We start from the raw sequence: 14,131 nt of genomic DNA on the forward strand, positions 1-14,131 counted from the left end.
TTGCTATTAGTAATGTATCACCTTTTTACCATATGTGATGGATAAGTACAATCAACTGGGTCAAACTTTTCTTAGTCTAAAAGCTTAAAAGTCACAGGGACTGAAATATTCTCCTCTCAGCCTCTGACTAAAGCATATGATAACTATTCATGCTGTGAGCCGTGGAATTTTCTTTCCCAATTTCCAAATAATACAATCTGTTGAAGCTTTATCACTCGCTCTGTGAAGCCAATCGAATGTCTAATCTGCACATCTACCCAGAAGACTTTGTTCTAAAGTTCACGATGCTGAGATATATTGAAGCTGTGTGTAGGAGCCACCTCTGTGATGGTTTGATTTATTGGTACAAATGTGCTAAGGCCATGATTTGCTCCAGCCTCCAGGAAGGCTCTTATTTGATCGGCTAAGTGCTTTGCGCGGAGACGCGCCGTCGGGTGAAGATATTATGACCCATGGCCACCCTGCCTTTCATCTGCATGCAGAGTTCAGCACTTCCTGTATCGGAGGGAAAGATGTGCCATCAAAAGGTCGCCCTAGAAACATCCCTCTGTGACAATGACAACGGAGACGGTATTAACAGGCGACTTCGGGGCCCGCCTCTCAAATTAAGAGGTGACGCCGGTGACCCGAATCAGCAATTCAGCTGTTCTGGAAGCAGTTGTTGCTGCGGAAAGAAAATAAATTCAGCTGATAATGTCAGTGAAAGTAAGAAGTTCAGTAAGGGTTCAGCTGCATGTATTTTGTGCATTCACACTCCTCTAATTTGGCAAGGGGAACTCGGGCAGGGAGAAATGCTGCCAAACTGAGTGAATACTATGAAATATTGCACCTATTTTCCTGCAGGTTCATACACATACGCCTTATCACATTTACAAAATATGTGAGGAAAAATAACACGGGGGGGGGGGAAACCATCATATAAACATTATGAGTTCCATATATGACCTCTGTGTTTCCTCTCATTGCCCGGTGGGATAACATAAAAATACATGAAGACGTAGGAAGGGGCTCCATCCATAACCCAGCGGACAGTGGTTCCAGGCACAACGCAGGCCTTAACTAGCTGCCTGCTGTATACTCATGGGCAGGCAGGTTGAAATATGAGGGCTGTGGACATGAGGTCTTCCCAGAATGCTAAACTCCCCCTCTCTCCCCCCGCTGTGCCCTGCAACCAATCTGACGCCTAATTAATCCTGAAGGTCTTTTGTTCCGCTGAGGTTTTCCTCTCTTTCCCCCCACTGCACTCCATCCATCCTCACCTCCCTTGCTCCCCCCCAGCCTGCCTCTCATACTTACCCCTGCCAGCTTGTCCCCCCCCCTTCTCAACCACACACCTACACACACATTCTCTCTCATACATACACCGTATTCCAGTTTCTCCCGTTTTGTCCCCCCCCGGGGAGGCGTGGTGCAGGACAGAGTTAACAGATGTTTTGCTTTTCCTTTTTTCTTTCATCCACGGGGTAATTTAGTCGAGCCAAAAATGTACGACTGTTACATGTATTCCCAGTATTCAACTAATTATGGTCATATGGGACATTTTCATGGTTTTCACTATGCAGGAATGCAACAATGTGGATACAGTTTAGACAGTAAAGCAGCAGTATAATGCAAAGATGAATACAGCGTTGCGAAATGGTTCAGGATTTATTCCTTTAAGAATAGTTCAGCATTTTCGGAAGGATTCTAATTTGTTTTTGTCAAGAGTAAGATGAGAAGACTGATACATATTCATGTTATTAAAGAGCAACTTGCAGGTTTTTTTTTTTTTTACTAGATTTATGCTTAACCTTGCCTGACAATTACAATTAAAAAAGTTAATGCATGATTTGATATGTTTTACGAGACCGAAGGGCAGGAATTCAGAGGAGAAAGGAGCCGTTTTGAGCTCTGCTACTAAAAACTGCTTTTTTTAACGTCATACGTCAAACGCGTCGTATTACATCACATGGGGGAGCAACTTTCTCGGACTCCTTCTCTGCCCAATCCACGGTAGTAGTTTGTAGTTTGGTATGGATCAGTATCAACAGTCCTGCCAGTAACGTTACTATATTATCAATACTACTTTAGTTATAGCCTGATATATGATCGCTAACTTTACAATGTTGTGATGTGACCGATGTTAGCTGCTCCTGGTCTCTTGGACGCCTAGCAGGCTCATAATTATAAGGTTGTGGTCCGTCAAATGCATACGAATATACATTTTCAACCTCTTCTGTGTCAAAACTAGCATTGTGAACCATGTTTATTAATACGTTAGACCGGCCGCTCTCCTTCATGTGACGTCACACGCGGGTGGTCTTTTTTTATGCGGAAGTAAAAATGTCTTACAAAAACGACGCCAGATGTCACTGTAGTGTATATTTATGTATGTATTTTTTTAAATCCAGTGTATACATCATGTTCCTACACATTTATTCACTGGGGTCTCTAACCTGCAAGTTGCTCTTCAAGCAAAATATAAGGCTTCAACTAGCGGCTAGCATTTAGCTTAGCATTAAAGGAGCCCTATAATGCAACTTTTTTAGGTCGATATTTGTATTTCGTGCCTCTAGTCTAATGTGTCATGTTTCCATGCTTTAATGAGAAAAAAGCTCTTTATTTTTCTCATACTGCCTGTGCTGCAGCACCTATTTCACCCTCTGTCTGAAAACAGAGCCGATGTTCTGCCCATTATCCTATCACGTACAATGTGTCCCAACGCGTACTACCAAAATTGATGCAACGGTGAATATTTTAGCATAACAGCCGTACAAAAACACACACCATGGCTGATTCCATCCGGAGCATATCAGCAACACATGTCATGTTGCCTCAGCTATGGAGGCGAGGGGAGGAGACCCTCGGGGAAACATCTGAGGTTTGGCGGCCCTGAGGGTCCATGTGATCAGCCAGGCATGTGAGTGTGTGCACGGGGACAGTCACTGGCGAGGGATGTGTGTATGTCTCTGTAGGACTGTTATTTTCCGCATTTGGTTTTGGGGAAATAATATGGTTTCATGGCCAACTATTCCGTTGTGGAAATGAACTTTCAGCAGCTAAGATGCCTAAAATATTCAGGAAGACTTGAAACAATGCAATATTTTCGACCAGTTCCAATTCAAGATGAACTTTTAATTATCCAAAGGCAATCTGCTATAATATTTTAAAAGTAATGTATTCGTAACAAACTCATTTTCACTCTGACACTTCAGACAACACTCCACTCCCCTCAAAACAAAAGGTGCTGTAGATAATAATTCAAATAAAAGTAAAATGTATGAAGATTATTTATGACGATATGCCGCATAGCTAATGTTTAAAAACGATTCTGAGTATTCCCAACAGTTCCAGAAACTATGGAACAAGAGGAACTGATTTCACAAAGTAAACCAGGAACTAATATCTGTGGCATATTTGAAAATTACAACTGCTCTTGAATCGTTACTTTTACACACGAGAAAACAACTTATTAGAGTAGTTATTGTCTTTGGATATACTGTTATCTTTTGTAATGTAATACCTACAAATAAATGCACAGGCAGAAGGGAAACCTAAAACTCCATGAACTGCTGAGTGTTTAATGGTTATTCCTTGAAGTTGCCAACCATGATGTCTTTGCCCTGACAAATTCAGCTCGGATTTCCCGTATCTAAAAATGCTAGTCCTGGAGAGGGGACTTTTTTTGGGTAACTACGAATATCATACAAAAACTTAAATGAATCACAGGTTCCTCCAGTTGAGTTCGCAAATTCCTAAAAAGATTCTTGGTCCCTTTTGGTGGAAAAGGCATATGAAAGACTTTCAGTCCTCGGAGACCGAATGCCAAGAGAGATGAATGAGATATCAGACTAAGTCTCAGCTGATTGTGATATGATCAATATTATGCAGTTGATGGCATATTTACGGCTTATTTCTACCACACTGTCCACTACACCTAATCCCTTTTTTCCTGCTTTGTGTGTGAAATGTCAGTTCTTGTATTCCAGCAATAAATATTGTTTTGACAGCTTTCTTATCCCTAACAAGAGCACAGTATACAGAGCACTTTAAAGGCAAGTAGTCGTGTAAAATAGCTGTAGATAAAAAAGCAAATCGTGTGCCGGTTGGGGCAGTTGTGTTAAGTTTTACAACAGTACTTTGGTGCCCCATCTGTTCCTCTGCGTACTGTATGTCAGCACGATGGCTTCATGAACAATCTGATCTCGCAGATGTGATGCGTGCACGTCTCCATTCTGCGTGTATGACAGCACAGTCAATTGCTCCAGGCTGGAAGGTCATTTAAAGGCCAGACATCCAGACCTCTCCTCTCCCTCCCCTTCCCCTCTCTCCTGCCTGAGAGCCTGAGATAAACCTACACATGCCAGCCACACAGGACCAATAGTCATGATTTATCGGAAGCCATTTGGTACCTGAACGCCTATGAAATTGTAATGAACTTGATTATGCTTTTAATGAAGTGTGAGAGGTTCTTCAGAAACGATTATAGCCGTGCTCCGGCTCACAGCTAGAGGCTATGGAGGGGAAAGGAGGAGGGAGAAAAGAGGGGAATTGAGGACTGTCACAAACGATGAAGACTTTGTAGGATGGTGTAGGGCGCGCAGGGGTGCAGAAAGGAGCGCCACGCTTCTTTGGAATAGATTACAGGGGCGTTCACTGTGTATCGGAGGTGACATGACCTGACCAACCCCATTTCATTTCCTCCATGCCAAGGGATTTTCCCTCAAAGCTGCATGCTGACGCAGTACATTAGACTCAACAGCCTGCAGTCTCATAGGTCATATTTTGCATACATATTAGACAGTGGAGGATGATTCTAACCTTTCCATGTACAGGGTGCTCCCATTCAGACCGGGACACATTATTGTTCAGTAATTTCACACACAAATCTCCACTCTCCTAAGCTGCTTCTTCTTTAAATACCACATGATGAGGTAAGTGGCTGCTGAAAGGGCAGACAGTCCAGACACAAACAGTGGCTTTTTGCTCACATTATTATTGTGCTCTAAGTGACACATTGTAATGAGATACTTTGTGGATGCACAAAAAGGAATTCCCTACTCGCTCTCATTTACCAAAGGTCAAGATATCGAGATAACAGCAACTCCTGCCAGTTTTACTTATATAATCCAATTTATTACAAACAGGATATTATTTGCATATTTTGGCACATAAGTTACATTAATATTTAGAAATGGTGTTCTTGGCTGCAACTACATTATCAAGATAGTCCAAGTAAAACCAGATGAAAAACATTGGTACTGTATCTATATTCTAGCGTTACATAGTGATGTGACTATGTTACAGAAGTAAACAAAGGTGTCCAATTTAGGCATATCAGGCACGGGGACATCTGGGGATTTTAGCCTCTGCAGACCATTTACATTTAAATTGAAAATGTTGACTAACTAGTAACTTCTTTTCCCTTCAGACTGAAGACAGAAGAATCATTTAACAATGTAAAACATCAATCTAGAAATATTTAACAGCAAGTGTTTTGTTTGGCTGCGTTAGTAGAAACTGTTGAATGCAGATGTTACGCCTGTTTGCACTGCACCACTTTGTAGTGACAGCCACAGCTGACCCTGTGGGTACAGTCTGCTGTGGTGGCTGTCACTTAGTGTGTATCTGCCGTCACTGTCCACATGCCCAGACTGTAACACTATCTGCAAGGACTGCGAAGCTGTTAATCAACTCCTCTCTAATGTGTTGTTCACACCTCTCCCTATCTCTCCGACTTGCCGTATTTCTATCTAAGAAAGGGGGCTCGGATGGGCCATCGCTGTCACTAATTTGTTGTGGCAATATTAATTAATGATCAGCCTGTCACAGCTGTTTATATTGAGACAGATTAGAAGTGGGAGAGATTAGACAAAGAAAACAATCTGCGAGGGGCTCAGCGGCTGACAGGGTCACCTTCACGTGTCTGAAATCATATTCAATTTGCCGAGGCGGAGGCAGGGAAATTACTGCTCTTGACCAGTCTGTACCCCTCTCTCTATCTGCGATGGTTCATATAAGGAGATAACTAAATCAAATTTGAACCGCAAAAAACGAAAAAGACAATTTAGAGTCATATTTGATCTCATCTGAAATGATGAGAAATGAAAAGACTTAGTAGTGTTTTTAATACCCACGCTGGCTTTTCCATGCTTTCTCTTCTCCATTAACCCTCATGTTCCGCCACAAAACGCATTTCCCTTTTCAAATGGATGTTAATGTTAGGTGGCAGAGCGCGTCCTGACCACTGACCTCAGTACTGTCCTTCCGAGCGGACATGCTGACTCTGAGCCTTCCCACCGCCACACACAAGTCTCAGGCTCAGTTGACTTGGCAACGACACAGTGCATTGTTGCGGCGCGGGGAGATTAAGTGGCCAATCAACGCCTGAACAGCGGTGTAATCATTCCACTTGGTAAAATGGATGTCAGGATTAGGCACTTTCTCACTTCACAGTGTTGGCTTTAATAGGGCAAAGACATTTTCCGGTAACTAAAGTGCGGCGGTACGATTAAAGAACAGCTTCTTACTGACTGGTTGATAATCAATTCTTAAAGTTATGTTTGGAGGCCGATTAAACCGTAATGCCAGGGACTATACAAACACATTGGGAGTAGGATGGGAGGTCAGAAATGGGTTGGAGTATTATATAATTGCGGAAGGGTAAGCAGTCTCACTTTTTAAGATATATCACATTTGTACTTTATTTGACATTTAATAATTTTAAGATAAATAAAAAAAACAATACAATTGTAAAATGATAATATGAGGTAGCAACCCTACCTACTAGAAATACAACAAAAAATATGTGTTGTAATGGAATACCACCAAAATGACATTTGAATACATACGAGGAATGTCATTATTAATATCTTTACAGATAGTAAACATATCACTGACTGGTCACTAACTACACAAACATATGATGAAATGATATCTGCTATTAGATACTGCTATGTTATTATAGTTGTTATGTTCATGTTTAGACATTAACTCTTAGCCAAAGAGCTTTGTAGCCTTAACATACAGACAGCTCTCACTATGGATATGAATAAGTAAAGTCAGCGTAAGGCGAGAGATCTCTGCAGAATACTTTCCCATTTGATTTCCCTGGATAAATAAAAGGTTGAATGAAGGAATACAATAAATAAAGTCCTTGCTGCAGGATAAATAGCTATGTGATGTCAAGCAGACATGCCTCATTTCTGATATGATTGTTAAAAGTGTCCCATAGACATGTGTGTAGGAGGGATGGAGAAAGTGGAGGCTACATGACTGCAGGAGAGAGTCTGTGTGGATGCGCACTAGTATGCTTGTCTCTCCTGCTTTGTTATTCCTTAGTATGTATTTGAGGCAGAATACAGCACCATGCAGTTCCCCTGAGTTTAAATATTTCATTTGGGAGATGAATTCTGGAGCTACCAGCCTTGCTGTTCAACTCAAAGTTTGAAGGACTATGATGCTCCTAATTCTTATGTTCCACTGTGTTGAGTTAATGCAATACCTCCATATTACAGTCCTGGCTCCCACTACCTATTATTATTTCCCTCCATCAATATATTCAGGCCTTTTTCTCTGGTTTCTTACTGTCAAATTAAGAAAGTAGTACTAGGGTCGAAACAGAAAGGAAATATGAATAATTTGTCAAAGATTGACACAAAGAAAGGGTCAGGAGAGGGGTTGATGCGATATAGCGTGTGGGGCCATTAACATCTCCTCCACAAATCTTTTCTCTGCAACAGGTACAGCCAGAGGGAAGAGAGGGTGGTGAAGGTGGCGCACACTTCGTTTGGAATACCACCATAACATTTGCATTACCCACAGGCTGCAGCTGGCAACCACCCCCACATTTACACTTCATATCTCCAGTAGTCAACCACTGCCCATGCAATCAGTGCTTGGCAGGAAGATTGGCTCGCATGCAAACATTGAAAGAGTGCTTTTGAGCTTGAGGGTTTTTAAAGTCCCATTACGCAATGGTTCAGACATGTAACCCATCGTAGCCGCCAACACATGACTAGCCACATGTGTATTTCCACATGCATGCATATTGTGCGCTTTTTCTCCTTTACCAATACAAAATAAAACGCCTCTCCATCCTGGCAGACAGCACGGCTGACTTTCAAGAAATTCCACAAGCGAGTGCTTTCTGGAACTAAACGGGTGCTGCAAATCCTCTTAAAATCCTTTTAGATACCGTGGCAGCAGGGAGAAAACGAAAAAGTTTCTCCAAGGCAAACGTGCAGGTTTGTTGGGTTGATATCGCGCTCTGGGGAAGGACATTCTCGCCAGTTTATTTCTTCAAGGCTGGAGAGGAATGTTAATACGACACATACCCTACAGGATGCGCAGAAGCACAATATGATGGCGTGTGAGTTGACACAAGGCTTAAAGGAGAGACAAACGACACTTTGGATGTGTGCGGCTTCAACTAACCATTCGAGAATGTGGGGTTGTACACATTTCTGTGTTATATTAGGACACAACAGATTTGAAATATACTTGGGGGGGGGGGGGGTTTGAGGTGATGTGCAACAACATTAACATCAACCTTTCTGTTGGTCGCTTGTTAGCAGACCCTTCACGCGATGGCAGAGCAAACAGGTGCAGGCAGGGCCCATAGTGATAGCCCTATAGTTGAAATCTACTACCCACAAATTAACATATGGACATGGGTTACTATTTAAAAAAAAAAAAAATGGTAAATGTATTTAGGAACCTATCAATGTGATTTTAAGTGGGGGTGGACCTCAAATCCTCTAGGGGGGTCCGGGGGCATGCTCCACCGGTAAGATTTTTTTTTTAAATGTTGGAGTTAAATGCATCAATCTGGTGCATTTTGAAGGGAAAATAAAGAGACTAGATATATGGGAACACCTATATGAGACAGAACTGTATACATTTCAATAATCATAAAATCATGGCCATAACCAATAACATATCCAATATGAAAAAACCCTGACACCCTCAAATGGAAATATGTGTTTACATAAATGGTGACCAAACCGTTTGAGACCCACTGAGAACTTAGATTAAGTTAACTATCTAAACACTCCTTTACCTCACCTGAGCTGAGGTTATCCCGAGCTTGAATGACACACAGAGACCAATCAAGGGCTTTGATTTATGATCTGTATGACAGTGGCCATGTCGGCAGGCCACATCATGTAGACAGCCAGTCACCCTGTGTGAGGCAGGCCACTTAACAGGCCAGGCCATCGGGAAACCCCCCGGTCCTCCCGATGGCCAGTCCGGGACTGGGTACAGGAGGCGTAGAGCGAGGGATCATTGTCCACAAGTTAATCGATCGCAGATGGCGTCGTGGTCACGGACGAATAAAAAAAACAAAAAACCTAAATGGGTTGTGAAATATACTTGGGCGGCCGTTAATATACCTGGGCGGCCCGCCCAAGTATAGTCTGTGTGGGAAACCCTGCATGTACAGTTTCATGTTGAGCTTCCAAAATGCCAGAGACCTGTAAATCATGGATTTGAGGTTCTACTCTATGCAAACAATAGTAAACATCTAAAACCAGTGTGACTATCTACTCAGCAGTTTTTCTTCAGCTGAAATTAAGTTTGAAATGGCTGTCAACAAGAGCCAGCATATCCAGCCTCTATGTCTTTAGGCTTTCATCAAGTTTCTCAAAACTAGTTTCCTGGCTCTGATTGCTATTTACATATTTGGGTAAATGAGCATGGGATTGGGCTCGGTGGTTTGTTTGACGATTTGCTCTTTACTTTTCTATCTCCTTTGGGCAACAGATTGGATTAATGTTTGTAGACACTGTGATGCCACACATGAGGAAACAGGAGATCTTGCAAAATTACAAAACTCTCCCAATTACAGCTCTACTAACACATAGAAACTAGGGGAACAGCTCATTTGGGTGGCGATGCAGATGTTTCTTGTGTCAGAGGCACAAGTACAATAATGAGCTTCATTTACATGCTTTTCTAATTTAATAGACCAACAAACAGATAATGTTTACTCAAGAACCGGGCGTTGCAGAACACACTAAGAAAAAAATGAACCTACACACACATGCATTGTGACCTGTAATATAATATATGCTCTATCTTTTGAGGCACATGCCAGCTTGCTTACATAGATCTTAATCCTCTCTGCCACCATTTCTCCTTCCATCCCCACTCTTTTAAGCTCTTATCTCCTTTCCTCCTTAATGACTTGTTAGAAGGTGTTTGGCTTTTCGCTGCACGCCTGCTGTTTCGGTCATTACAGGCCACTGTAGGAAGTGAAGTAGCTGCCAAAGAAGCTTAGCATAAGACAGGCGCTGAGGTGCTGAGGTGTACTCACCTGGGGTAAATGAGGGCAGCTCTTCCTGCTGGCTTTGAGGCCTGTCGTCCCCTCAGGGGCCGTCCTGATGTTGAAGAGGGCCTGAAGAGCACACTGGGCCGCCTGGGTCTTGGCCATCTTCTTGCTGCGCCCACAGCCCTCGAAAATCCGCCCATCCACACGCACAGCCATCACAAAGCTACGCAGCCGCTTGCCTTCAGCACGCTCAGAGAGGCAGGCGTAGCGCAGGCCCGGCCGGAGCTCGTTGAGCATGGCTACGGGGCTCTTAGGAGCCTCTTGCTCTGGAACAATCCCACCAAGCCTCTGCTGAGCCTGCACCATCAGGTCCAAGGTGTGTCGGAGCAACCGTCCGTGTCTCAGTAGCTCACTTGATAGAAGCTCGCTCTCTGCTGCCGAGTTGCAGAACGAGAGGCCGTCGGAGCACGCAGAAGACTCAAATTCCTTGAAGAGTGTCTCAGGGAAGTCTGCCTGATCTGAGGTGAAGTCAGCCGAAGGGTTTGAAATGTTTCCCATGGCCAGGTGGGCCTGAGGAGCGTTAGGAAACTGGATGAAGGACTTGAGGGCCAGCTCTGCAGCCTTCATCTTAGCTTTCTTCTTTGTGGGGCCCGTGCCTTCGAAAGTCAGCCCGTTCACCTCCACAGCGATGGAGAAGACGGGAGCATGGACCGGGCCGGTCTGAGACACCATGCGGTACTGTAGGCCCGGCTTCAGCTCATTGAGCTGCACCAAAGCATTTTTCGGTGCTTCAGACCAGGAAAGTTTCTTGTAGATGAGGCGGAGTTGACACAAGTGTCCGTTGTTGTCCTCCTCCAGCGGCCGTTTCCTCTTCAGACCGGAGCTCCCACTTCTCGCTGAGTCGGAGCAGAAAATGGACTGGCACTCTGCCGATCCTATGGAGCGATCCTCCAGGTTACCAATGTTGCGGTTCTCCTTCACCTCGGCACTGCTGGTACCTGCAGTCAAATGAGAAAATGTAAAAGTGTTAAAAGAGAGAGAGAGAGAATTCATAACTGTGTGACACACATTTATCCTGGCTGAACAATATGAATCAAGAAAAATCTCCCGGGCAAGATTGAGCCACTCGATACACAATGAAATGGTAATGAACACATCTACAATCATCTCCATGAGCCGAGCCCACTTCGTACCACGGGGCGCTATCACGTTTAAGTGTTTTAAAATACAAATACAAATCCCCTAAAAATGGCGATGTTATCTGCCAAATCATTCTGTAATCTGCCTCCAAATTGGTTCTGAATCTGTGTTGCAAGTGAGAAACGTTGGTCCCTGTGGCCAATGCAAAGCACCAATCCTATTTGTAATGGCTGTTGGGATCACATCGAGTGGCAGACATTCCAAGAAAGGATGAAATGTCTGTAGCCCGCTTTATTTCACACCGCTGTGATACGCTCTTCAAACCTAGTTACGGGGGAAGTGGCGGCGTATTGCATTTCTGATGGGAAATGAACAAAAATGGGGTGTTCGGATCTTGTCACAGGAATGTTAACGTTGGAATGGGAGACTGGGATCAAGTGCTGACATTCACTCATGAGGCAGATTGTAGATGATAGTGTGCGCAGACGTGGATGTTCCTAATCTAATGGCTTATTTATCACAAACACTCAAATCTAATATTGAATAGCTCAAGATAATACAGATTTTAACACACACGCTGACATCCGTGCTTAATCAAATAGCCCATTTCCCAAATAATTAATTACGTGGGTGACAGAGAGATCATTTGAATATTAGTGCAGCGTGGTGACAGAGAGGAAGAAAAGAGACGGCAGCTTACTTAAACTGTCCTCGTCCTCTGTGCTGCTGGTCCCAGGGCTTATGTACTTGAAGGGAGCGATCAATGCTGACAGCATACTGACTTTTTCTGGAGGAGAGACAAGAGAGAGACACAGAGTCAACAAGAGGGCAGCGGCGGAGATGTTTTGATAGTTTTATTGATTATAGCGCAGATCAGAGTTGGCCCAACACGGGGACAGAGGCGGAACGTGAGTGAGTACACACACACACACACACACACACACACACACACACACACACACACACACACACACACACACACACACACACACACACACACACACACACACACACACACACACACACACACACACACACACACACACACACACACACACACACACACACACACACACACACACACACACACACACACACACACACACACACACACACACACACACACACACACACACACACACACACACACACACAGCTAACATGAGGAAGCTAACAACGTATACATTCACAAAACATACATGGAAGGAAACAACATATATATGGTCAGTAACATAGACTTTTAGCCTCATCCAAGAACATTCGCATTCTTATCATTTTATTTTTTCTAAGAGGTTTCACAAGTGCATTCAAATGTCATATTCACCAAAATCTCTCTATTGAACACAACAATCAGGGTCCCAGAACTCATTTATTTTTCAGTTTGTCAAGAGGTGGAAATCGGAGATGAATCAGACTTAAAACTTCTGAAGTCTGAGCCCCGCTGAAGGCTGTCTGTTCCACTACATTTGTATTCAAAAAGGTTTTACCAAAAATTAAAAAGAGGAATATTCCACTGCGTAGCTTCAATTCCTGCTGTTGCAAAAACATGAATCAAATTCAGCAGAGTCTGTAGCGGTAATGGGTGATATTGAAAGAACAGCTGTCAATGACAGTGCTTTACAGTGAAGAAAAGAAATAGCAATGATTTAACATAAAGTTAGATGGTAATTAGTGTCACACTAGTGATAAGTCATTAGTCACAGAGATATTATAGCCTGGAGCAGTGGTTAAGCGGGTAGACAGTGCATGATTCATTTGATAGTTAAGGACCACTCTTTAATTCCAGACATACCACTGAGAACATTTAGACTATGAATGTGGCTTGTCCTTCACATTACGTTTTAGTTTGAACAGCATTTATTCAAGCATTTTAAATCTCACACGCACACACACACACACACACACACACACACACACACACACACACACACACACACACACACACACACACACACACACACACACACACACACACACACACACACACACACACACACACACACACACACACACACACACACACACACACACACACACACACACACACACACACACACACACACACACACACACACACACACACACACACACACACACACACACACACACACACACACACACACACACACTTCATGTTTGGTTATAAACTTCCCCGTTATCAGTGCTAACTTGTCAACAGTGGCTTTCTCCTGCTCTCCCTGGGGCCTGCTGCTGTCCAGGTGTGCGTGTTGTTTACAGTATGAAGCCCTATTAGGGCCATCGCTTGGTCTGGTGCACTCCATGCAGCGCTGAGCAGAATTGACAGACCAGTCTGGCTCCTTAATTACACCCCCTCTCTCTTCCTAACACCAGCTGATGATCAATAAAAGGGAGCAGGGTAAGGGAGAGGCAACGTGAGGGAGATAGTGGAGGTGGACAGATGTAACGGGAAGGAAAAAAGCAAGGGGAAGAAAATGAGGAGTTTATGTAGGTGGTTGGAAGGTTTAAGGGTGCGCCAGAGGTCAGGACCCCCTCCAAGCTCCCTGGCTATTCCACCACAATCACCAAGCAGAAGTCAGGCCTGAAGCAGCAGCCATTTCAGCGATTTAAAATGCTGCATAAACGGAGGTCACATTACAGTGCAATAAACATGTTTTGATAAGAGTGCAAGGTTGTGAATGAGCTCCTGGTGCTTTCCTCACAGCACTACTCAATGAGTCACTCCGACACACATGGATACACTCTAAACACTGATGCTGG

At 43.6% G+C, this 14,131-nt stretch overlaps 1 protein-coding gene across 1 annotated transcript in view; it reads right to left on the minus strand.

Moving 5' to 3' along the window:
- Positions 1-14,131, minus strand: part of adarb2 (adenosine deaminase RNA specific B2 (inactive)) — a 184,212-nt gene that overhangs the window by 52,204 nt on the left and 117,877 nt on the right. The window contains exons 2-3 of the mRNA XM_034108846.1: positions 12,093-12,179; positions 10,298-11,250 (exon numbers count right to left, since the gene is read on the minus strand). Coding sequence (XP_033964737.1) covers positions 10,298-11,250; positions 12,093-12,179 — 1,040 coding nt within the window. The remainder of the gene's footprint in view (positions 1-10,297; positions 11,251-12,092; positions 12,180-14,131) is intronic.

This window comes from Pseudochaenichthys georgianus, chromosome 20 (assembly GCF_902827115.2).
Source record: "Pseudochaenichthys georgianus chromosome 20, fPseGeo1.2, whole genome shotgun sequence".
Taxonomy (NCBI): domain Eukaryota; kingdom Metazoa; phylum Chordata; class Actinopteri; order Perciformes; family Channichthyidae; genus Pseudochaenichthys; species Pseudochaenichthys georgianus.